A 25,862-nucleotide genomic window follows, 5' to 3' on the forward strand; every position below is an offset into this window, starting at 1 on the left:
TCAGGATTATTTCATGCAGGTTTCAGCCAAATTGCATTGGTAGAACTAGAGAAGAAGTTCAAAATGTATTTTCAAGATGGCAGCTGTGGCGGCCATCTTGGATTTCAGATCGACACAAAAAATAAAAACACTTTGTCAGGACCATGTCAGGATCATTTCATGCAAGTTTCAGCCAAATCACACCGGTAGAACTTGAGAAGAAGTTCAAAATCTGTTTTCAAGATGGCCGCTGTGGTGGCCATCTTGGATTACAGATCAACCGAAAAATAACAACACTTTGTCGGGACTATGTCAGGATCATTTCATGCAAGAATCTGCCAAATCGCATTGGTAGAACTTGAGAAGAAGTTCTACATGTGTTTTCAAGATGGCGGCTGTGGCGGCCATCTTGGACTTGGGATTGACCCAAAAAATAGCAACACTTTGTCGGGACCATGTCAGGATTATTTCATGCAGGTTTCAGCCAAATTGCATTGGTAGAACTAGAGAAGAAGTTCAAAATGTATTTCAAGTGGCAAAATTTCAGATACTTTTTTCAAGATCTTCCAAACCATATGGAAGAAGTTCAAAAGCAGATGTGGCCGCCATCTTGGCAGGACCCATCATGTGGATTTCAGAGTTTCAGCCAACCCTTGAGAAAAATGTGTTTATCAACACTTTGTCAGACAAAAATAACAACATTTGTCGGACTCATGTCAGATCATTTCATGCAAGAATCTGCCAAATCCATTGTTAGAACTTGAGAAGAAGTTCTACATGTGTTTTCAAGATGGCGGCTGTGGCGGCCATCTTGGACTTGGATTGACCCAAAAAATAGCAACACTTTGTCAGACCATGTCAGGATTATTTCATGCAGGTTTCAGCCAAATTGCATTGTAGAACTAGAGAAGAAGTTCAAAATGTATTTTCAAGATGGCAGCTGTGGCGGCCATCTTGGATTTCAGATCAACCCGAAAATTATCAACACTTTCTCAGGACTATGTCAGGATCATTTCATGCAAGAATCTTCCAAATCCTATTAGTAGAACTTGAGAAGAAGTTCAAAACGTATTTTCAAGATGTGGCCGCCATCTTGGATTTTGGATCGACCCGAAAAATAACAACAATTTGTCAGGACCATGTCAGGATCATTTCATGCAAGTTTCAGCCAAATAACACCGGTAGAACTTGAGAAGAAGTTCTACATGTGTTTTTAAAATGGCGGCTGTGGCGGCCATCTTGGACTTCGGATCGACCCGAAAAATAACAACACTTTGTCGGGACCATGTTTCATGCAAGTTTCAGACAAATCGCACCGGTAGAACTTGAGCAGAAGTTCAAAATGTGTTTTCAAGATGGCCGCTGTGGTGGCCATCTTGGAATACGGATCGACCCGAAAAAATAACAACACTTTGTCAGGATCATTTCTTTTAAGTTTTAGCTAAATCGCACTGTTAGAACTTGAGAAGAAGTTCAAAATGTGAAAAGTTAACGCACGGCGGACGAAGACGGACGAAACATGATGACCTAAAAACACAGTAGTGGATTCATTTGTTTGGACATACTAAAATAAACAAATACATTGAGGATTCATTGGTTTGCACAGACCAAATCAAAGATTTCAAGATATCACTCAGACACACAAAATAGTGTGTAACAAGAGGTCAGACATATTTAATAGAATGGATGCATGACAGGCAAAATGTAAATCCTTTGTAAAGGAAATATGGAAAAATACATACATTTTGACATTTCATAATTGTAATTTTAAATATAATAAACTTACCTACTACATAATCACAATGCTGGGTGATAAAAGTGTGTTATAATAACTTGACTATTCTTTGGATGAATAAACTGACATTTATATATAGTTTTTTTTATAAAATATTGAGAACATTCCTTTCATTTTGTTGTAATTAGGATTTCTGTGATAGTAACTTGGGATATATTTACTATGCAACTGGGTTACATTATGGTTGTTACACACAAATAAAAAATGGAACTCGTCTCCAGTACCAGCACTACAGAGTGGACATACTCTATCTTGACGTTGTATCCCAGCCCATCTTCCAGTTTCAACCGGAAATATCATATTTGATGTTCTAAAGTTGCATATTGTTTTCCTGTCTTTTACATTTAGTCACACAAGATAATCTTCAAAGCCAAAATGGTATTTAAATACAGGATATGTCCGTCTTCTTGGTGTGTTATCTAATTGGTTAAACCATGTTTCTATAAATTGGTTGTGCAATTTTTGAGTAATAATTGAATGTAGATATTTAATATTAGGTAAACAGTTTCCCTAATGTATCCAAACAAAACTTAATCCAACACTGTCTAAAATATTTTTAACATATTTCATCAATTTAAACTCAATCATACCAGTTACATGGAGAGTATACATCAATTTGTACATAAAACTAGACAGTTTGCTTTCATTGGATAGAAGAGTACACCAAACAAGAGGCCCATGGGCCTTAACGGTCATCTGAGTACCTTGGCAATAATCATATAGGAAATTAGTTAGATATAGTGTCATGGTTGCCATCTTCGATTGGGGATCAACCAGAGATGTAACAACACTTCGTTGGGACCATGTCAGGAAGTTCAAAATGTGTTTTCAAGATGGCGGCTGTGGCGGCCATCTCGGATTTCGGATCGACCCGAAAAATAAGAACACTTTGTCGGCACCATGTCAGGATCATTTCATGTAAGTTTCAGCTCAATCCCACCGGTCAAACTTGAGAAGAAATTGAAATGTGAAAAGTTCACGGACGGCGCACGGCGCTTGACGATGGACGAAGCATGATGACTATAGATTATCCTGACCCTTTGGGTCAGATGACCTAAAAATTGATCGTGCTTCGTTTGTTTGCACACAATAAAACAAACAAACAAACAAGGTATAGTTATAACTTACTGGCTATATTCATACATTTTAGATACAAGATATATCTCAATGTTATATTCAATGTTCTGTAGGTATTTAAGACACCTCTATAACAGAAAAAGCTAACAAAATTATTTTGGAATATCAATTAAGAGGTATCAATTGTTTCTTATGCTTTTGGACAAAATCAATAAAATTTTACACTTTAAGCAAGTATAGCTTCTTGCTATATGCTATCCTAATGTTTTTAATACTGCCTCATTTTCATTCTAATAAAAATAAACTACCTGTGTTCCAGTTTATCCACTTGTTTCGCGAGATCCACTCGCTGCCTCAGGACTGTGAGAATCTGATGATTTGTTGGAAATACTGGCAATTCTTCACCTGGTATATATAAATAAGTTTAAGGGTTAAACTTCACAATAACTTGTTTACAGGTACAACGTACATCAATACAAAAGATCCCAGAGTGATCTTGGCGCCCATCAAAGAATGTCTGACAATGGAAAGAGGGATCTTTTCTCTGCTTTTCAAACTTTTTCAATCATGCTATTATAAAATTTGAGACAGATCGCTTCAGTACTTTCTGAGAAATAGCAGTAACAAACTTCAACTATCAAGATACAAGATGGCGGCCTGTCGGCCATCTTGGTGTCACCGTTCAGTCCCAAAATGCAATATAACTAAGGCCCTTGGGGAACCTGGATATGAAATTTGAGAAAGATCTCTTTAGTACTTTCTGAAAAATAACAATAATAAACTTCAACTATCAAAATCCAAGATGGCGGCCTGTAGGCCATCTTGTTCACCGATCGGTCCCAAAATGCAATATGCACACAACTGGGGCCCTAGGGTACCTACATATGAAATTTGAGAACGATCCCTTCAGTATTTTCTGAGAGCGATAACAAGAATTGTTAATGGATGGATGGAAGAACAGAATGACGGACAAAGGACCACAGATAAAAAGCGATTTGAATAGCCCACAATCTGATGATTATGGGCTAAATATATCAAATACATGTATATTTATACTACGATCATTGCATAAGAAGGTCTTTCAACCAATAGTTATCATTATTGTTGAATGGAATGGAACAGTAACAAGTCTTTGTAGTAATTAATAAGAAAGTACTAAAGAAAAAAACTTAGGGAGGCAGAATTTTAAAACTGAATGCATATGAGGAAGAAGTGTGTATGCATCAATTATCAATTTCTCTATAACATAAAACTCCATTCTATAGTTCAGTGTTGTCAAACATATATCAAAGATTTAAAATTTCTAAAATGCCTTATATTTACAAATATTTACATAAACATCATATGAAATAACAGTGTATGAGTTGTGTTTGATTAAAAAAATGTCCTGTTTTAAAGCACATGCATTTAACTTTTAATAACAAAGAATTGTTTTGTTATTATATATTTTTTATTTTAACTTCAATAACAAAAAGATAAAATATTGTTTTTAACACAACTTCAATAAGAAATACATACTATACTCTACCAAATCAGCTGCCAGGGTGCTTAAGAAATTGAAGCAAATAAAGAGGCGCTTGATAGAAACAAATTTGGTCTAGCCCTCCATAAAATTATTCTACAAAGTAAGCCATTAATCAATCTGCAAATATATCAGTAAGGAATCCCACACAGTTTTCATATATCAGTCTGCATTTATTTCAGAGTGAGTGAAATTGAAGCTCATAACTTGAGTAACATATAGATTTTTTTTTTTATCAGAAGTTATTATTTCTAGCATAACATCAATAACAATAGATTTTTTGTTTTTACCATAACTTCAATAACAATAGATTTATTATTTTTACCATAACTCCAATAACAATAGATTTATTATTTTTACCATAACTTCAATAACAATAGATTTATTATTTTTACCATAACTCCAATAACAATAGATTTATTATTTTTACCATAACTTCAATAACAATAGATTTATTATTTTTACCATAACTTCAATAACAATAGATTTATTATTTTTACCATAACTCCAATAACAATAGATTTATTATTTTTACCATAACTTCAATAACAATAGATTTATTATTTTTACCATAACTTCAATAACAATAGATTTATTATTTTTACCATAACTTCAATAACAATAGATTATTATTTTTTGACCATAACTCCAATAACAATAGATTTATTATTTTTTGACCGTAACTTCAATAACAATAGATTTATTATTTTTACCATAACTCCAATAACAATAGATTTATTATTTTTACCATAACTCCAATAACAATAGATTTATTATTTTTTGACCATAACTCCAATAACAATAGATTTATTATTTTTTGACCGTAACTTCAATAACAATAGATTTATTATTTTTACCATAACTCCAATAACAATAGATTTCTTGTTTTTACCATAACTCCAATAACAATAGATTTTTTGTTTTTACTATAACTTCAATAACAGTAGATTTATTATTTTTACCATAACTCCAATAACAATAGATTTATTATTTTTTGACCGTAACTTCAATAACAATAGATTTATTATTTTTACCATAACTCCAATAACAATAGATTTATTATTTTTTGACCGTAACTTCAATAACAATAGATTTATTATTTTTACCATAACTCCAATAACAATAGATTTCTTGTTTTTACCATAACTCCAATAACAATAGATTTTTTGTTTTTACTATAACTTCAATAACAGTAGATTTATTATTTTTACCATAACTCCAATAACAATAGATTTATTATTTTTTGACCATAACTTCAATAACAATAGATTATTATTTTTTGACCATATCTCCAATAACAATAGATTTATTATTTTTTGACCATAACTTCAATAACAATAGATTTCTTGTTTTTACCATAACTCCAATAACAATTGAATATTATTTTTACCATAATTTCAACAACAATAAATTTATCATTTTTTGACCATAACTTCAATAACAATAGATTTATTGTTTTTACCACAACTGAAATAACTATAGATCTATTGTTTTTACCACAACTGAAATAAGAATAGATTTATTATTTTACCAGAACTGAAATAACAATAGATTTATTATTTTACCAGAACTGAAATAACAATTAGATTTATTATTTTTACCACGACTAAAATAATTAATAGATTTATGTGTTACCACAATGACAGATTTATTATTGTCTTTGACCTTAACTATTGGTTATCTAATTCTGATTAATGTTGCTCACTACGTCAGGGCAAAATGTTCTACAACAACAACTTTAAAGGTGATAAAAACAGAAGGAATTTTGAAATTTTGTCAAATAAATTCGTAAAACTCATTACAGAACTTTAACAAGAGATCCCAGAGGGATCTTGGCGCCCACCAAAGATTGATCTATATCTGACAAAGGAAAGATGGATCTTTTCTCTACTTTTTAAACTTTTTCAAACATACTACATATAAAATTTGAGACAGATCGCTTCAGTACCTTTTGAGAAATAGCAGTAACAAACTTCAACTATCAAAATCCAAGATGACTCCTTGGCGGCCATCTTGTTGATCAATCGGTCCCAAATCACAATATGCACAACTAGGGCCCTAGGGGAACCTACATGTGAAATTTGAGAAAGATCCATTAAATACTTTCTGAGAAATAGCGATCAAACTTTGAATATAAAAATCTAAGATGGCTGCCTGGCAGCAATTTTGTTGACCAATCAGTCCCAAATCACAATATGCACAACTAGGGCCCTAGGGGAACCTACATATGAATTGCCTGGCGGCCATCTTGTTGACCGATCGGTCCCAAAATGCAATATGCACAACTAGGTCTCTAGGGGAACCTACAAATGAAATTTGAGACAGATCCCTTCAGTACTATCTGAGAAATAGCCATAACAAACTTTAACTATCAAAATCCAAGATGGCGGCCTGGCGGCCATCTTGTTCACCGATTGGTCCAAAAATGCAATATGCACAACTAGGTCCCTAGGGGAACCTACATATGAAATTTGAGACAGATCCCTTCAGTACTATCTGAGAAATAGCCATAACAAACTTTAACTATCAAAATCCAAGATGGCGGCCTGGCGGCCATCTTGTTCACCGATTGGTCCAAAAATGCAATATGCACAACAAGGGCCCTAGGGGAACCTACATATTAAATTTGAGAAAGATCCCTTCAGCACTTTTTGAGAAATAGGGATATCAAACCTTAACTATCAAAATCCAAGATGGCCGCCTGGCGGCCATCTTGTTTTTCCTATCAGCCTCAAAATCTGTATGGCACAAATAGGGACCAAGGGTAACCTCCATGTGAAGTTTGAACAAAATCCCTTCAGTAGTTCTCAAGAAATATGATAACAAACTTCAACTGCCAAAATCAAAGATGGCTGCCTGGCGGCCGTCTTGTTTTTCCGATCAGCCTCAAAATCTGTATGGCAAAACTAGGGACCAAGGGTAACCTTCATGTGAAGTTTGAACAAAATCCCTTCAGTAGTTCTCAAGAAATATCGATAACAAACTTCAACTGCCAAAATCAAAGATGGCTGCCTGGCGGCCATCTTGTTTTTCCGATCAGCCTCAAAATCTGTATGGCACAAATATGGACCAAGGGGACCCTCCATGTGAAGTTTGAACAAAATCCCTGCAGCAGTTTTTAAGAAATAGTGATAACAAGCATTGTTTACCGACAGACGACGGACCACGGGCGCAGGGCAATTTGAATAGCCCACCTCCTGGTGATGGTGGGCTAAAAAATAAATAAACCTAACCCTTTTTGTGCATGGTGTTCTGAAGGATTAAGTTCCAAATAGGAAATAGAGGTGTGTAGTACATACATCATGCGGGATAGGGGCACGTTTGTCGCTGTATGATAGGGTTTTAGAAAGGGTATTCATGAAGGGTGGCGGGGTCTACTTTTATAAATATGCAAATATATGTATGTACATGTAGTATGTAGTGTCATTGTTGTTTGGGTCCATTTTCTTGTAAACTTATATTTCTTCTTGTTGATATAAACTTTAAAGTCTATGTTTAGAATTTCAATTTACAGACAAAAGTCAAGTGCAACCCCCTCGAACCTGAGTTGACACACACGTACATGATGTCAAATGGCTTTAGACTTAAAGAACATAACAATTTTATAGCCCAGAATATGACGATTAGAATGAGTAAACGATCATTTTTATTATATCAGGGTATTTTATAGATTGTATATTATATATACGGATACATTTCCACTTATCAATATAGCAACTACACATAGCGCGACTGTTTTAAATATCTATAATCACCAATACCGCAACATTGCCCCATTTAATTTTCCGGCTCTTGTCACAGCTGTTTGCCAGCTGGTGATATCAGGGGCGATAAGCGATGCGATCGTTCTAGACAAGGGTCATTGTGGACTTCGTTTCAAGCATATTTCATTGAAAATACATAAAATACAACCTGTATTTTTTGTTGGAAACCATAAAGTGCATCACAATAAACAAATATCAACACAAAACAAGAGATCCCAGAGGGATCTTGGCGCCCAACAATGAATGATCTATGTCTGACAATAGAAAGAGGGATCTTTTCTCTGCTTTTAAAACTTTTGCAAACATACTACATATAAAATTTGAGACAGATCGCTTCAGTACTTTCTGAAAAACAGCAGTAACAAACTTCAACTATCAAAATCCATTAGTCAATTCTTGGCGGCCATCTTGTTGATCAATCGGTCCCAAATCGAAATTTATGCACAACTAGGGCCCTAGGGGAACCTATATATGAAATATGAGACAGATTCATTCAATACTTTCTGAGAAATAGCGATAACAATCTTTAACTATCAAAATCCAAGATGGCAGCCTGGCGGCCATTTTGTTGACCGATCGATCCAAAAACGCATTATGCACAACTTGAGCCCTAGGGGAACCTATATATGAAATTTGAGAAAGATCCCTTCAGTACTTTGTGAAAAAATAGCGATAACAAACTTTAACTATCAAAATCCAAGATGGCTGCCTGGCTGCCATCTTGTTGACCGATTGGTCCCAAAATGCAATATGCACAACTAGGGCCCTAGGGGAGCCTACATATGAAATTTGAGACAGATCCCTTCAGCACTTTCTGAGAAATAGCGATAAAAAGAATTGTTAACCGACGGACGGACGGAGGGACGGACGGAAGGACGGACCACGGACCACGGACAAAAAGCGATTTGAATAGCCCACCATCTGATGATGGTGGGCTAAAAAGCATATATAAAATCTGTTTTTATCACCTTTAAAGCTTGACCTTGGCAATTTACCCGGCCATATTTAAAATTGCATGTTGATGATAATGAACCTACTTGCTAATGTAACCTACTTTATATTAATTATCTGACCATGACCTACTTCTATTTAGTGAGCCAATGACCTTGCGGTAGTTCTTGACATCTCCTTGACCTACTAGCATTATACTGAGTCCTTCTTTGGAAGCTCTGGCTGTTCTACCACTGCGATGAATGTAATTCTGAAACAGTTAAAAAAATACAGTTCTTCTACTGGGATGAATGTAATTCTGAAACATATACAAATAAATAGTGGTCTTCTACTGGGATGAATGTAATTCTGAAACAGTTAAAAAATACAGTTCTTCTACTGGGATGAATGTAATTCTGAAACATATACAAATAAATAGTGGTCTTCTACTGGGATGAATGTAATTCTGAAACAGTTAAAAAATACAGTTCTTCTACTGGGATGAATGTAATTCTGAAACAGTTAAAAAATACAGTTCTTCTACTGGGATGAATGTAATTCTGAAACATATACAAATAAATAGTGGTCTTCTACCGAGATGAGTATAGTCCTGCAACATATACAAATAAATAGTGGTCTTCTACTGAGATGAGTATAGTCCTGCAACATATACAAATAAATAGTGGTCTTCTACTGAGATGAGTATAGTCCTGCAACATATACAAATAAATAGTGGTCTTCTACTGAGATGAGTATAGTCCTGAAACATATACAAATAAATCGTGGACCTAGGCTAAACGGTCATCTGACTATTGACACAATACTGCACAGTCACTAAGTATAGGGCAAAACATCTCTGATAAAACAAAACAATCATATAGACTGCAAATGTCAACCTTTTCTTCAACTAACAAATTAGGCATTGTATACTAAAAGTTCTCCAATAGTTGTAAGTTTATGCTATATTTAACAGCTGTGAGCTTGAATGAAGGTCAATGTCATTCATTTGAACACACTGTAGCACTTCATCCAAGCATGATTTGTCAACTTGCATGAAGGTCAAGGTCCATTCATTTGAACACACTGGGCAATCCTTCATCCCAGCATGCTACAGGCCAAATATCAGTATCCCAGTAAACCTATTGATTGATTAATTGAGAAGTTGTTTAAACAAAAAGTTTATACATGGCAGACAGCGTACTACAACAGATGATGCATGAAGACAATAATCACAAGCAAGCAGAAAATCATTACTTGTTGAATAAATAGTAAATGACTAACACTATATGCTGATTTAAAGTGGTCAGATGCTATAGGACATTTGAGACTCTCAGATAAAGATATTTTACCTCAACTGTATGCTGATTAAAGTGGTCAGATGCCATAGGACATTTGAGACTCTCAGATAAAGATATTTTACCTCAACTGTATGCTGATTAAAGTGGTCAGATGCCATAGGACATTTGAGACTCTCAGATAAAGATATTTTACCTCAACTGTATGCTGATTAAAGTGGTCAGATGCTATAGGACATTTGAGACTCTCAGATAAAGATATTTTACCTCAACTGTATGCTGATTAAAGTGGTCAGATGCCATAGGACATTTGAGACTCTCAGATAAAGATATTTTACCTCAACTGTATGCTGATTAAAGTGGTCAGATGCTATAGGACATTTGAGCCTCTCAGATAAAGATATTTTACCTCAACTGTATGCTGATTAAAGTGGTCAGATGCTATAGGACATTTGAGCCTCTCAGATAAAGATATTTTACCTCAACTGTATGCTGATTAAAGTGGTCAGATGCTATAGGACATTTGAGCCTCTCAGATAAAGATATTTTACCTCAACTGTATGCTGATTAAAGTGGTCAGATGCTATAGGACATTTGAGCCTCTCAGATAAAGATATTTTACCTCAACTGTATGCTGATTAAAGTGGTCAGATGCTATAGGACATTTGAGCCTCTCAGATAAAGATATTTTACCTCAACTGTATGCTGATTAAAGTGGTCAGATGCTATAGGACATTTGAGACTCTCAGATAAAGATATTTTACCTCAACTGTATGCTGATTAAAGTGGTCAGATGCTATAGGACATTTGAGACTCTCAGATAAAGATATTTTACCTCAACTGTATGCTGATTAAAGTGGTCAGATGCCATAGGACATTTGAGACTCTCAGATAAAGATATTTTACCTCAACTGTATGCTGATTAAAGTGGTCAGATGCTATAGGACATTTGAGACTCTCAGATAAAGATATTTTACCTCAACTGTATGCTGATTAAAGTGGTCAGATGCCATAGGACATTTGAGACTCTCAGATAAAGATATTTTACCTCAACTGTATGTGGAACCTGGTAATGAACAACATGCTGGACGTTTGGGATGTCTAAACCACGTGCTGCTACATCTGATGCCAATAAAACTCCCCTTGGGTTGGCTGAAAAATTAAACATATTAGTCAAAACACACCATTAAAAACATTTTTCTTACATGACATTGATAACAAGACAAAAACAAAACAATTATTTCTTATCACAATATCATTGCAGTTTGAACAGTAACATCTGATGCAACCAATCATCAACAAAGTGTTGTATTGGTCAAAAAAAGCTTGTTTATTTACCATATATACCCCCGGTATTTAGGCCTTAACTGTCATCAGACTATCGACACAAAAGTAAGGCAATACAATGAACATATTAGCTGTAGCTGTACATTTTTGAAACATTTGATGACTTTAAACTTAAAAGTAGGTAAAGGTCATTTGTTTGAACATACTTGGTAGCCCTTCATCCCAGCATGTCACAGGCCCAATATCAGGTCTCTTTGCCTTTTAGTTTTTTCCAAGAAGTTATTGAAAGATTTTAGCCATTTTGACATGTGCGACCTCCAAACTAAGTAGCCCTTTATCCCAGCATGCTACATGTCTAATAAGAGTACCTATGGACTGTCGGTTCTAGAGAACAAGAGGCCCAGAGGGCCCGTATCGCTCACCTGGTTTGTAATGCCAAGTAATGTTCTGAATACATGATCATAATTTATTTTCTGATTTACATCTAAATTCCCTGTTGTGCCCTACATTTTCTGCTCCAGGGGTCCAGGGGGTTGGAGCCAAAATGTATACAAACTCTGTTCCCATTGCCCTGAGGATGTTTTGGACCAAATTTGGTTACAATCCATGCTGAACTCTATGACTAGTAGCGATTTAAAGGATTTACCACTATTTACTCTACTGGGCCCCGCCCCTCTTGCCCTCATAGGTACCACAGCCAAAATTTATACAAACTCTGTTCCCCTTCCCCAAGGATGTTTCTGGTCAAATTTGGTTACAATCCATGCAGAACTCTATGACTAGAAGCGATTTAAAGGATTTACCTTTATTTCCCTATTGAGCCCCTCCCCCTCCTGCTCCCGGGGGTTCAGAACAGAAATTTATAACAAGAGGCCCATGGGCATTAACGGTCATCTGACTCATGGCACAAAACAACAAAGCCACAGTATAAAGTAGTGGTTAACAATTAAAGTCCCATTATGCTTTCACCAAACTTTGCTAAAATATACATTAACATCCCTTATGAAAGGTTCTTCATTTGGTTTCTTTACAATGAAGATAATTACGCAATAATCAATTAGTAAAGAATTCTTAAAATAGAACGGGTTGATTTGCATAGTTAAAAATACCTCGTGTATACGTATGTGTTCGATACCCGGATATAGTAAACAAAACACGCATGGCCGAGACAGAGGGCAGTTTTGAGGAAACGGTGAGCAATACAATGTTCTATAATTGTTTTAGTATATGATACATATTAGATTCCACAGATTATAAATGTGTCCTGTCAAAGGTTACATATAGTTTATATAAAGCTTAATACAAAATACGTATTAATCGAAAAATAGTGAATGTAAATAGTGAAATGCATACATGGGGCACTATATGGGGTATTTTATCGTACAAATATACAAAACACGTGGCCGTGTCATTTAATTTTGGTGATGATTGGTTGATTTTCTTTCCTCTCGTGTAATAATTTGAGATAAATACAGTATTAATCCAAAACTATATATAGATAAATAAATACCATGATGCTACTAATCTATTCATAATTTGAGAGTAAGGAGAGCACAGTATATCTAAATACTTAGAACATACGTAAAGAGGTGGACTAATAGCTTACTATATACATGTATTATAACTGCTTTCTATTTATTCTTTGGGTATTTTATAACGATATTCGTCTATGAAATATGTGATAGTACATGCATGTACATATAAATGAAAGATCACTGGAATCGACGCTAGTCGAGATACATCAATCTGTATGTTGTATCTATATCTCGATTACGTTTCTTTCGTGTATTTAGAAAAGGATCATTTATATACATCAAGTAGTGATTACCAGGTGCATGAGTCCTAATTATCGTATGGGCATTTTTAAATATAGGCCTACAATTTTATGTACACGGAGCGAATTAAACTAATCAAAGACTCGCATTTATATTAGTACAAACGTCAGTATATATTAGAGTGAACTAAGGGGATATAAATATTGTCAGACTATTGGAGTTTCGTCATTAAAAAGACACAACGTATATTATCTTGACCCTTGATACTACATGGTGGACTATTATTTGCCGTCGGTACGTAATTCTTACATGTACGTAGTAAAAAGGAAAAGGAAATCGAAACTGAAATTTCTCTAATTTCCTGAGTGTGCATTCCATTTTACGCTGAACGTGAATTATGTTTATTAGCATTCAGCCCATTTGTTTTCATAGGAAAAGTTCGATTTGTATAAAATATGTGAGAAAAAATAAGTTCGTGATGCCTGCTAGGACTTTACCAGTCTTATTTAAACGGATATTTTCCCCATTTTCTCTGCTTTTAATCAAGGACTGATCCAGGTTTTCTTTAGCTGTTTTGGTATACTTTTCCACCAGATCTTCTTCACTTGATGAACTGTATAGAAATCATTAACGGACTGTTTTTATACTCCATTTTTTAATTAGTACTATTCAATCAAACCAAACTATTCTACATTTTGTACATGCATTTCTTTTCCTGTCCCGTGCATGCAATGAATTATGAGATAAAATGAATCACATTGGCCTACATATGTGGTTCATGCACTGGTGTTTGGCTCTATAGACATTTTTTTCTCTCTTTATATATTGACACAGTATTACATATACATTTGTACATGTATATATCATATATATAAAGAAAAAAAAAGTCTATAGAGCCAAACACCTGTGATTCATATACATGTATCTTTTATATGTAGCATAAACATATATTATGTATATATGTTTTTGCATGTAGTAATTACAAAGTTCATAACAATGATCTTATGCTACAATGTGGATTGTACTCAGTTAGTAATTCATGATCATGATCATTTGTCATGGATATATCCGATAATGCCGATATCGTCGTTGACCCTACATGTTGTCTCAAACACTGGTCGAAGTTTCATGTACATGCTCGCGATCGGTCTGCGATGGAGTAGAACATGTAGGTTTTCCAGACTTCGTATGTATGTATGTATATCTATATAGCAGGTAACGACATGGCGTGTTTGTGTTTACTTTCATTTGTTTACGAGTTTGGCGAGTCATCCCGTGGGAGGCCTCATCAGGTAACACAAACGTACGTGTGTTCGGTTTCGATGTACACAAACGTGTGTTCGGTTTCCATGTACATTTCAACAAAGCTAGATTAGACCCTATAGGCATCTATAAATCTTTATTACAAAATACATAAGATCAGCAAATACCATTGCAATTATAATTTTGTTAATTGCTTGCTTTCCATTCAAGAACAAACACTTTTTGAATAGTTTTAGCCTAGTTTTATATAGAAACTACATGTAAATACATGCATGTACAACATGTATTTGTAGGTCTACGCGTGGAATGCGTGGGATCGTAACGTGCAGTCGATCGCGATCGAGCAATGCAACTTGACCGCTAAATTGTCGTTGTTTGAAGGAACGTGCACGTGGTGAAGAACGGACCCATGTGTGTTCGCTGACACGTATTTGGCGAGTCTTCAGTGCGTTCGCCATGCACGATGTTGAAGTTTGTTAGGGAAATTCCACTTTTTTTGTGCCTACGCATGCGTACTAGATTGTTTTGGCTCTGGGGCGGAACTACGGATTTCCCCCTCTCCGAAGAGGGGTTTTCTATTGTTTTTAAAAAATATGGAAATGTTGGGCATTTTTTATTAGCAGATATTTTCATAAGGATATATGCTCTACTATTCAGCAAAGTTTGGTACTTTATGACGATATTTTTTCACCCCAAAACATAATGGGGCTTTAATATAAGCAATACAAGGAACTCCTGTGTCGAATATGTAAGTTTCTGATATAGGTAAAGGTCATTTGTTGAGCAAACTTGGTAGCCCTTGATGAAGAAGGAGTCAGATTTTAAACCTGAAAACAGGAAGCTGGCCAGCAGCCATCTTGAATACCAAAGTCTTTACAAAAATGTTTGTATGTTGTTCGCCATCCCTTAAAACTCCTATAGACCAATTTTCATTCAGATCGGAGACCGAAACCTGAAAACAGCGAGTGGGCCAGCGACCATCTTGGAATACAAAAATCTTAACGAAAATGCTTTCATGTTGTTCGTCATCCCTTAAAACCCCTATAGAACAATTTTCATTGCGATCAGAGACCGAAACCTGAAAACAGGAAGTGGACAAGAGGCTATCTTGGAATACCAAAATCTTTATATAAAATATGATTGTCCCAAATAAGGAAGAAGCCACTCAAAGTTAAGGAGGAGAAGGATTTTAAAGCCAAATTTCATCAAATTTCTCCCTTCTGGGCCCCATCCCTCTGTCCCCAGGGGTCAGACCTAACTCGTTTATATAATATATGATTGTCTTTCCCCAATGATGTTTCACATCAAATATGAATGAAATCCACTAAAGAGTTAAGGAGGAGAAGGTTTTTAAAGCTAAAATTAAGAAAATTTGCCCTTTTGGGGCCCTGCCCCTCTACCCCTAGGGGTCGGAGCAGGCTCATCTATATAAAATATGATTGGCCTTTCCCAACAATGTTTCAAAACAAATTTGGTTGCCATCCATCCAAGGATAAAGGAGGAGTAGGATTTTAATGCTTAAATTAAGAAAATTATCCCTTTTGGGTCCCGCTCCTCTGCCCCTAGGGGTCGGACCTATGTCATTTATATAAAATATGATTGTTCTTCCCCAATGATGTTTCACACCAAATATGGATGTAATCCACTCAAGGGTTAAGGAGGAGTAGGCTTTTGTATAATAGTCTTACGCACGACGCACGGCGGATGGCGCACGACGACGGACGTAACACGATGACAATAGGTCATCCAGACCTAAAAACACTGTTCCCCTTCTCATAAGGATGTTTCTGGCCAAATTTGCACAGGGACAGGACCAAAAGAAGTCTATTTCAATAATTCATCACCGAGGCAACACAAACTACAGTTCCTGCTCAATTAAGCAGGGGTCTGGTTCCTGAAAATGCTGAAAAGTTGGTTTCTACACATAATCAAACCTTTTATAACTCAATTGCAATTATTATGGAATGTAACTGAATGTTGTATTTCGGTCTGATAATTATTTGTAGCTGATATTTAAATGTTTATCAACTAAACATGTTGTGAAATCCAACCTCTGTGTCTATGGTATGTGATGCAGGCCAATAACCATGCTTTCGGGGCTCAATAAAACGTGTTAGACTTCTGTTTTATTCTTGAAATGTGATAACTTGGCTGTCAACTGGAGTTTTGGTTTCTGTATAAAGTAGGTAGAACAACATTGATTTGTAATGTTGGCGGTTTCCAACGCACCTCCAATGTTGTAGGTTTTGACACTAATGATTTGTAATGTTGGCGGTTTCCAATGCACCTCCAATGTTGTAGGTTTTGACACTAATGATTTGTAATGTTGGCGGTTTCCAATGCACATCCAATGTTGTAGTTTTGATTGTAAGTTGGTTTTGACACTAATGATTTGTAATGTTGGCGGTTTCCAATGCACCTCCAATGTTGTAGGTTTTGACACTAATGATTTGTAATGTTGGCGGTTTCCAATGCACCTCCAATGTTGTAGGTTTTGACACTAATGATTTGTAATGTTGGCGGTTTCCAATGCACCTGTTTGGCTAATGATTTGTAATGTTGGCGTTTCCAATGCACCTCCAATGTTGTAGGTTTTGACACTAATGATTTGTAATGTTGGCGGTTTCCAACGCACATCCAATGTTGTAGGTTTTGACACTAATGATTTGTAATGTTGGCGGTTTCCAATGCACCTCCAATGTTGTAGGTTTTGACACTAATGATTTGTAATGTTGGCGTTTCCAATGCACCTCCAATGTTGTAGGTTTTGACACTAATGGAATTGTTTTGTTGATAATGGACATTAGGCCTTATGTCACTGAAATCAGCTTGTTTGCTATTTGAGCATATTTTCATTTTCTATCGTTTCTAAGCTTAACATATATATTGTACACATTTGCGTTTGATTATGCCTGCTTGCAATGAGTGATGAACCTTAATTACTGCGTATTCTCACGCCAGTCAGAGGTCAGCGCGTGACCAAGCATCTTCATTGGAAAATGAAATGTTTACTAAGTTTCATTGAGGTGGAGCGAAGTGAAAATGTAAATATATAGGACATAATTGCCTTCTCTCAATGATTTTTCAAACCAAATCTGATAGTTATCCATGAAAGTGTTAATAAGAGTAGGAATTTCAAAACAAAACTTCAGCAACAGTCACCCATTGGGGTCTCGCCACTCTCCTGTGCAGTCCAGAATCATTTAAGTCCGGTCTAGCCCCCAGGGGCAGAGAGACCTCTTTCTGAAATTTTGTTACATAAGATATTATTATCCTTTCCAAATGATACTTCACAATTAATGTGATAGTGATCCGCATTGGGTTTATTGATGGCTTTTAAATGAAATAGTCTTATGCACGGCAGATGGATCAGCGGGGACTGTAACATACATGTATGAAACACGATGGCAATAAGTCATCCTGAGTTTTGATAATGGTGCAAGACCAATACATCCCTCACTATATTTTGCAGACATAATTACTGAAACATGTGCTATACAAACAAGGAGCCGCAAAGTGTGGCATTAACCCATGTGCCCCGCAGTTTGTATAAAAACGCAAATACATCAAGATCAAAGTAACAATTATCCAAGTATAACTTTAATGTATGCGAGTTTTGTAAAACTGTAAAACAGCAGATAACAAAAAGAAACTGTAATTTGGTATTTTTGACTAAGTCTCCATGGTTATGGAAAAAAATTCAAAATGGAAGGTCCGCAATAGCATAAGGTACAACTAGGGCACTTGTCTGATATATACAGAAATTTTCATTGAGCTGTGTTAAATGGTTTTGGAGTTATAGTCAGGAAACCAAAGGAAACAGTAATTTGGTAATTTTGACTAAGTTTCCATGGTAACGGAAAAAAATCCCAAAATGGAAGGTCCGCTATAGCAAAAGGTACAGCTAGGGCACTTGTCTGATGTATACAGAAAGTTTCAAGGAGCTGCGTTGAATAGTTTTTTAGTTATAGCAGGGAAATAAACCTCGGACGGATGGATGGACGGACGGAGCCCAAACCAATATCTCCCACATACGTTTTGCAGGGGACAAAAAAGTATCAGGAAGCTTCTTTATGCAAGACTTACATGTAAATCTTTCAAGGTTTTTGAGTCTCTGTTTCTGATGCATGTCTGCATGAAGTGGGAGAGGGTTGATATTCAGGAGTGTAAATACAGACACAAGGCGCCTGATACAATCTTTACTGTTGGCAAATACAAGTGTACGTCCAGGGTACTCCTTCAGGAAATAGTAGAGGTGTAGGTCCTAAAGACAAAACAATATATAACCAGACATTTATGTTATGTTATACAGATATAAATTATATACAATCAGACCTGTAAGTTAAAACATACACATACAAAATATATATAACCTGATATGTAGGTTATAACATACAGATACAATATATGTATAATCTGACATGTAGGTTATAACATACAGATACAAAATATGTATAACCTGACATGTAGGTTATAACATACAGATACAAAATATGTATAACCTGACATGTAGGTTATAACATATAGATACAAAATATGTTTAACCTGACATGCAGGTTATAACATACAGCTACAAAATATGTTTAACCTGACATGCAGGTTATAACATACAGCTACAAAATATGTTTAACCTGATATGTAGGTTATAACATACAGATACAAAATATGTTTAACCTGACATGTAGGTTATAACATACAGATACAAAATATGTATAACCTGACATGTAGGTTATAACATACAGATACAAAATATGTATAACCTGACATGTAGGTTATAACATACAGATACAATATATATATATAACCTGACATGTAGGTTATAACATACAGATACAATATATGTATAACCTGACATGTAGGTTATAACATACAGATACAATATATGTATAACCTGACATGTAGGTTATAACATACAGATACAAAATATGTATAACCTGACATGTAGGTTATAACATACAGATACAAATATATGTATAACCTGACATGTAGATTATAACATACAGATACAAAATATGTATAACCTGACATGTAGGTTATAACATACAGATACAATATATGTATAACCTGACATGTAGGTTATAACATACAGATACAAAATATGTATAACCTGACATGTAGGTTATAACATACAGATACAAAATATGTATAACCTGACATGTAGGTTATAACATACAGATACAAAATATGTATAACTTGATATGTAGGTTATAACATACAGATACAAAATATGTATAACCTGACATGAAGGTTATAACATACAGATACAAAATATGTATAACCTGATATGTAGGTTATAACATACAGATACAAAATATGTATAACCTGACATGTAGGTTATAACATACAGATACAAAATATGTATAACCTGATATGTAGGTTATAACATACAGATACAAAATATGTATAACCTGACATGAAGGTTATAACATACAGATACAAAATATGTATAACTTGGTATGAAGGTTATAACATACAGATACCATATATGTATAACCTGACATGTAGGTTATAACATACAGATACAAAATATGTATAACCTGACATGTAGGTTATAACATACAGATACAAAATATGTATAACCTGACATGTAGGTTAGAACATACAGATACATAACCTGACATGTAAGTTATAACATACAGAAACAAAATATGTATAACCTGACATGTAAGTTATAACATACAGAAACAAAATATGTATAACCTGATATGTAGGTTATAACATACAGATACAAAATATGTATAACCTGACATGTAGGTTATAACATACAGATACATAACCTGACATGTAGGTTATAACATACAGATACAAAATATGTATAACCTGACATGTAGGTTATAACATACAGATACAAAATATGTATAACCTGACATGTAGGTTATAACATACAGATACAAAATATGTATAACTTGATATGTAGGTTATAACATACAGATACAAAATATGTATAACTTGATATGTAGGTTATAACATACAGATACAAAATATATATAACCTGATATGTAGGTTATAACATACAGATACAATATATGTATAACCTGACATGTAGGTTATAACATACAGATACAAAATATGTATAACCTGACATGTAGGTTATAACATACAGATACAAAATATGTATAACCTGACATGTAGGTTATAACATACAGATACATAACCTGACATGTAGGTTTATAACATACAGATACAAAATATGTATAACCTGACATGTAGGTTATAACATACAGATACAAAATATGTATAACCTGACATGAAGGTTATAACATACAGATACAATATATGTATAACCTGACATGTAGGTTATAAAATACAGATACAATATATATATATAACCTGACATGTAGGTTATAACATACAGATACAATATATGTATAACCTGACATGTAGGTTATAACATACAGATACAAAATATGTATAACCTGACATGTAGGTTATAACATACAGATACAATATATGTATAACCTGACATGTAGGTTATAACATACAGATACAAAATATGTATAACCTGACATGTAGGTTATAACATACAGATACAATATATGTATAACCTGACATGTAGGTTATAACATACAGATACAATATATGTATAACCTGACATGTAGGTTATAAAATACAGATACAATATATATATATAACCTGACATGTAGGTTATAACATACAGATACAATATATGTATAACCTGACATGTAGGTTATAACATACAGATACAATATATATACATAACCTGACATGTAGGTTATAACATACAGATACAATATATATGTATAACCTGACATGTAGGTTATAACATACAGATACAAAATATGTATAACCTGACATGTAGGTTATAACATACAGATACAAAATATGTATAACCTGACATGTAGGTTATAACATACAGATACAATATATATATATAACCTGACATGTAGGTTATAACATACAGATACAATATATGTATAACCTGACATGTAGGTTATAACATACAGATACAAAATATGTATAACTTGATATGTAGGTTATAACATACAGATACAAAAATATGTATAACTTGATATGTAGGTTATAACATACAGATACAAAATATATATAACCTGATATGTAGGTTATAACATACAGATACAAATATATATAACCTGACATGTAGGTTATAACATACAGATACAAAATATGTATAACCTGACATGTAGGTTATAACATACAGATACAAAATATGTATAACTTGATATGTAGGTTATAACATACAGATACAAAATATATATAACCTGATATGTAGGTTATAACATACAGATACAATATATGTATAACCTGACATGTAGGTTATAACATACAGATACAAATATATATAACCTGATATGTAGGTTATAACATACAGATACAATATATGTTTAACCTGACATGAAGGTTATAACATACAGATACAAAATATGTATAACCTGACATGTAGATTATAACATACAGATACAAAATATATATAACCTGATATGTAGGTTATAACATACAGATACAAAATATATATAACCTGATATGTAGGTTATAACATACAGATACAATATATGTTTAACCTCACATGAAGGTTATAACATACAGATACAAAATATGTATAACCTGACATGTAGATTATAACATACAGATACAAAATATATATAACCTGATATGTAGGTTATAACATACAGATACAATATATGTTTAACCTGACATGAAGGTTATAACATACAGATACAATATATGTTTAAACTGACATGTAGGTTATAACATACAGATACAAAATATGTATAATCTGACATGTAGGTTATAACATACAGATACAAAATATGTATAACCTGACATGTAGGTTATAACATACAGATACAAAATATGTTTAAACTGACATGAAGGTTATAACATACAGATACAAAATATGTATAACCTGACATGTAGGTTATAACATACATATACAATATATGTATAACCTGACATGAAGGTTATAACATACACATACAAAATATGTATAACCTGACATGTAGGTTATAACATACAGATACAAAATATATATAACCTGACATGTAGGTTATAACATACAGATACAAAATATGTATAACCTGACATGTAGGTTATAACATACAGATACAAAATATGTATAACCTGACATGTAGGTTATAACATACAGATACAATATATATATATAACCTGACATGTAGGTTATAACATACAGATACAAAATATGTATAACCTGACATGTAGGTTATAACATACAGATACAATATATGTTTAACCTGACATGTAGGTTATAACATACAGATACAAAATATGTATAACCTGACATGTAGGTTATAACATACAGATACAAAATATGTATAACCTGACATGTAGGTTATAACATACAGATACAATATATGTATAACCTGACATGTAGGTTATAACATACAGATACAAAATATGTATAACCTGACATGTAGGTTATAACATACAGATACAACAATATGTATAACCTGACATGTAGGTTATAACATACAGATACAAAATATGTATAACCTGACATGTAGGTTATAATACACAAATAAAATATATAATATATAACCAGACATGAAAGTTATAACATACAGACACAATAAAAAGAGAATACATGGTTAGTATCTTAAATTACAAGGTTTAATTTGGTGCGAGACTTAGGAAAGTCGAGATGACGAGGCTTTGCAAAGTCATCTAGGCTTTTTTTGTCGAGCGTCCGTGTCATTGTACAGTTGATACGAGCCTCTATCAAACTTACCTTTTCGTCCATTGTACAGTTGATACGAGCCTCCATCAAACTTACCTTTCCGTCCATTGTATAGTTTATTCGAGCCTCCATCAAACTTACCTTTTCATCCATTGTACAGTTGATATGGGCCTCTATCAAACTTACCTTTTCGTCCATTGTACAGTTGATACGAGCCTCTATCAAACTTACCTTTTCGTCCATTGTACAGTTGATACGAGCCTCTATCAAACTTACCTTTTCGTCCATTGTTCAGTTTATTCGAGCCTCCATCAAACTTACCTTTTCATCCATTGTACAGTTGATACAAGCCTCCATCAAACTTACCTTTTCGTCCATTGTACAGTTGATACGAGCCTCCATCAAACTTACCTTTTCGTCCATTGTACAGTTGATACGAGCCTCTATCAAACTTACCTGTACGTCCATTGTACAGTTGATACAAGCCTCTATCAAACTTACCTTTTCGTCCATTGTACAGTTCGTCCAAGCCTCCATCAAACTTACCTTTTTGTCCATTGTACAGTTTACACAAGCCTCCATCAAACTTACCTTTTCATCCATTGTACAGTTGATTTCGTCCATTGTACAGTTGATACGATCCTCTATCAAACTTACCTTTTCGTCCATTGTACAGTTTATTCGAGCCTCCATCATACTTACCTTTTCATCCATTGTACAGTTGACACGAGCCTCCATCAAACTTACCTTTTCGTCCATTGTACAGTTTATTCGAGCCTCTTTCAAACTAAATTTTCGTCCATTGGACAGTTTATGCAAGCCTCCATCAAACTTACCTTTTCGTCCATTGTACAGTTGATACGAGCCTCTATCAAACTTACCTTTCCGTCCATTGTTCAATTTATTTGAGCCTCCATCAAACTGACCTTTTCATCCATTGTACAGTTGATATGGGCCTCTATCAAACTTACCTTTTCGTCCATTGTACAGTTGATACGATCCTCCATCAAACTTACCTTTTTGTCCATTGTACAGTTTATTTGAGCCTCCATCAAACTTACCTTTTTGTCCATTGTACAGTTGATACAAGCCTCCATCAAACTTACCTTTTTGTCCATTGTACAGTTGATACAAGCCTCCATCAAACTTACCTTTTTGTCCATTGTACAGTTGATAAGAGCCTCTATCAAACTTAAATTTCCGTCCATTGTTCAATTTATTTGAGCCTAAATCAAACTGAGGTTTTCATCCATTGTACAGTTGATATGGGTCTCTATCAAACTTAAATTTCCGTCCATTGTTCAATTTATTTGAGCCTAAATCAAACTGAGGTTTTCATCCATTGTACAGTTGATATGGGTCTCTATCAAACTTACCTGTACGTCCATTGTACAGTTGATACAAGCCTCCATCAAACTTACCTTTTTGTCCATTGTACAGTTGATACAAGCCTCCATCAAACTTACCTTTTCGTCCATTGTACAGTTGATACAAGCCTCCATCAAACTTACCTTTTTGTCCATTGTACAGTTGATACGAGCCTCTATCAAACTTACCTTTTCGTCCATTGTACAGTTGATACGAGCCTCTATCAAACTTACCTTTTCGTCCATTGTACAGTTGATATGAGCCTCTATCAAACTTACCTTTTCGTCCATTGTTCAGTTTATTCCAGCCTCCATCAAACTTACCTTTTCGTCCATTGTACAGTTGATATGGGCCTCTATCAAACTTACCTTTTCGTCCATTGTACAGTTGATACAAGCCTCCATCAAACTTACCTTTTCGTCCATTGTACAGTTGATACGAGCCTCTATCAAACTTACCTTTTCGTCAATTGTTCAGTTTATTCCAGCCTCTATCAAACTTACTTTTCTTCCATTGTACAGTTGATACAAGCCTCCATCAAACTTACCTTTTCGTCCATTGTACAGTTTATACAAGCCTCCATCAAACTTACCTTTTTGTCCATTGTACAGTTTATACAAGCCTCCATCAAACTTACCTTTTTGTCCATTGTACAGTTTACACAAGCCTCCATCAAACTTACCTTTTTATCCATTGTACAGTTGATACGAGCCTCTATCAAACTTACCTTTTTGTCCATTGTACAGTTGATACAAGCCTCTATCAAACTTACCTTTTCGTCCATTGTATAGTTTATTCGAGCCTCCATCAAACTTATCTTTTTGTCCATTTTACAGTTGATGTGGGTCTCTATCAAACTTACCTGTACGTCCATTGTACAGTTGACAAGAGCCTCTATCAAACTTACCTTTTCGTCCATTGTATAGTTTATTCGAGCCTCCATCAAACTTACCTTTTCGTCCATTGTACAGTTTATACGAGCTTCTGTCAGGGTTTCCACCGTACCAACCTTCCTCGTTAGGTCAATCACTTTTGGACGATCTTTTAGACCAATTTTTTTCATCAATTTTTCTGAAAAGTAAAGTTAAATACCTATAAATCTATTACAAATCATCTGCTAATAAACGTAGCTT

General features: G+C 34.4%; 1 protein-coding gene across 1 annotated transcript in view; it reads right to left on the minus strand.

Annotated features, from left to right (window-relative positions):
- Positions 1 to 25,862, minus strand: part of LOC138326575 (ATP-dependent RNA helicase DDX24-like) — a 72,919-nt gene that overhangs the window by 5,291 nt on the left and 41,766 nt on the right. The window contains exons 10-14 of the mRNA XM_069272674.1: positions 25,682 to 25,800; positions 18,774 to 18,951; positions 11,411 to 11,514; positions 9,221 to 9,338; positions 3,160 to 3,256 (exon numbers count right to left, since the gene is read on the minus strand). Of these exons, the coding sequence (XP_069128775.1) occupies positions 3,160 to 3,256; positions 9,221 to 9,338; positions 11,411 to 11,514; positions 18,774 to 18,951; positions 25,682 to 25,800 (616 nt within the window). The remainder of the gene's footprint in view (positions 1 to 3,159; positions 3,257 to 9,220; positions 9,339 to 11,410; positions 11,515 to 18,773; positions 18,952 to 25,681; positions 25,801 to 25,862) is intronic.

The sequence above is a fragment of the Argopecten irradians genome, chromosome 6, assembly GCF_041381155.1.
Source record: "Argopecten irradians isolate NY chromosome 6, Ai_NY, whole genome shotgun sequence".
In the NCBI taxonomy this organism is placed as follows: Eukaryota; Metazoa; Mollusca; class Bivalvia; order Pectinida; family Pectinidae; genus Argopecten; species Argopecten irradians.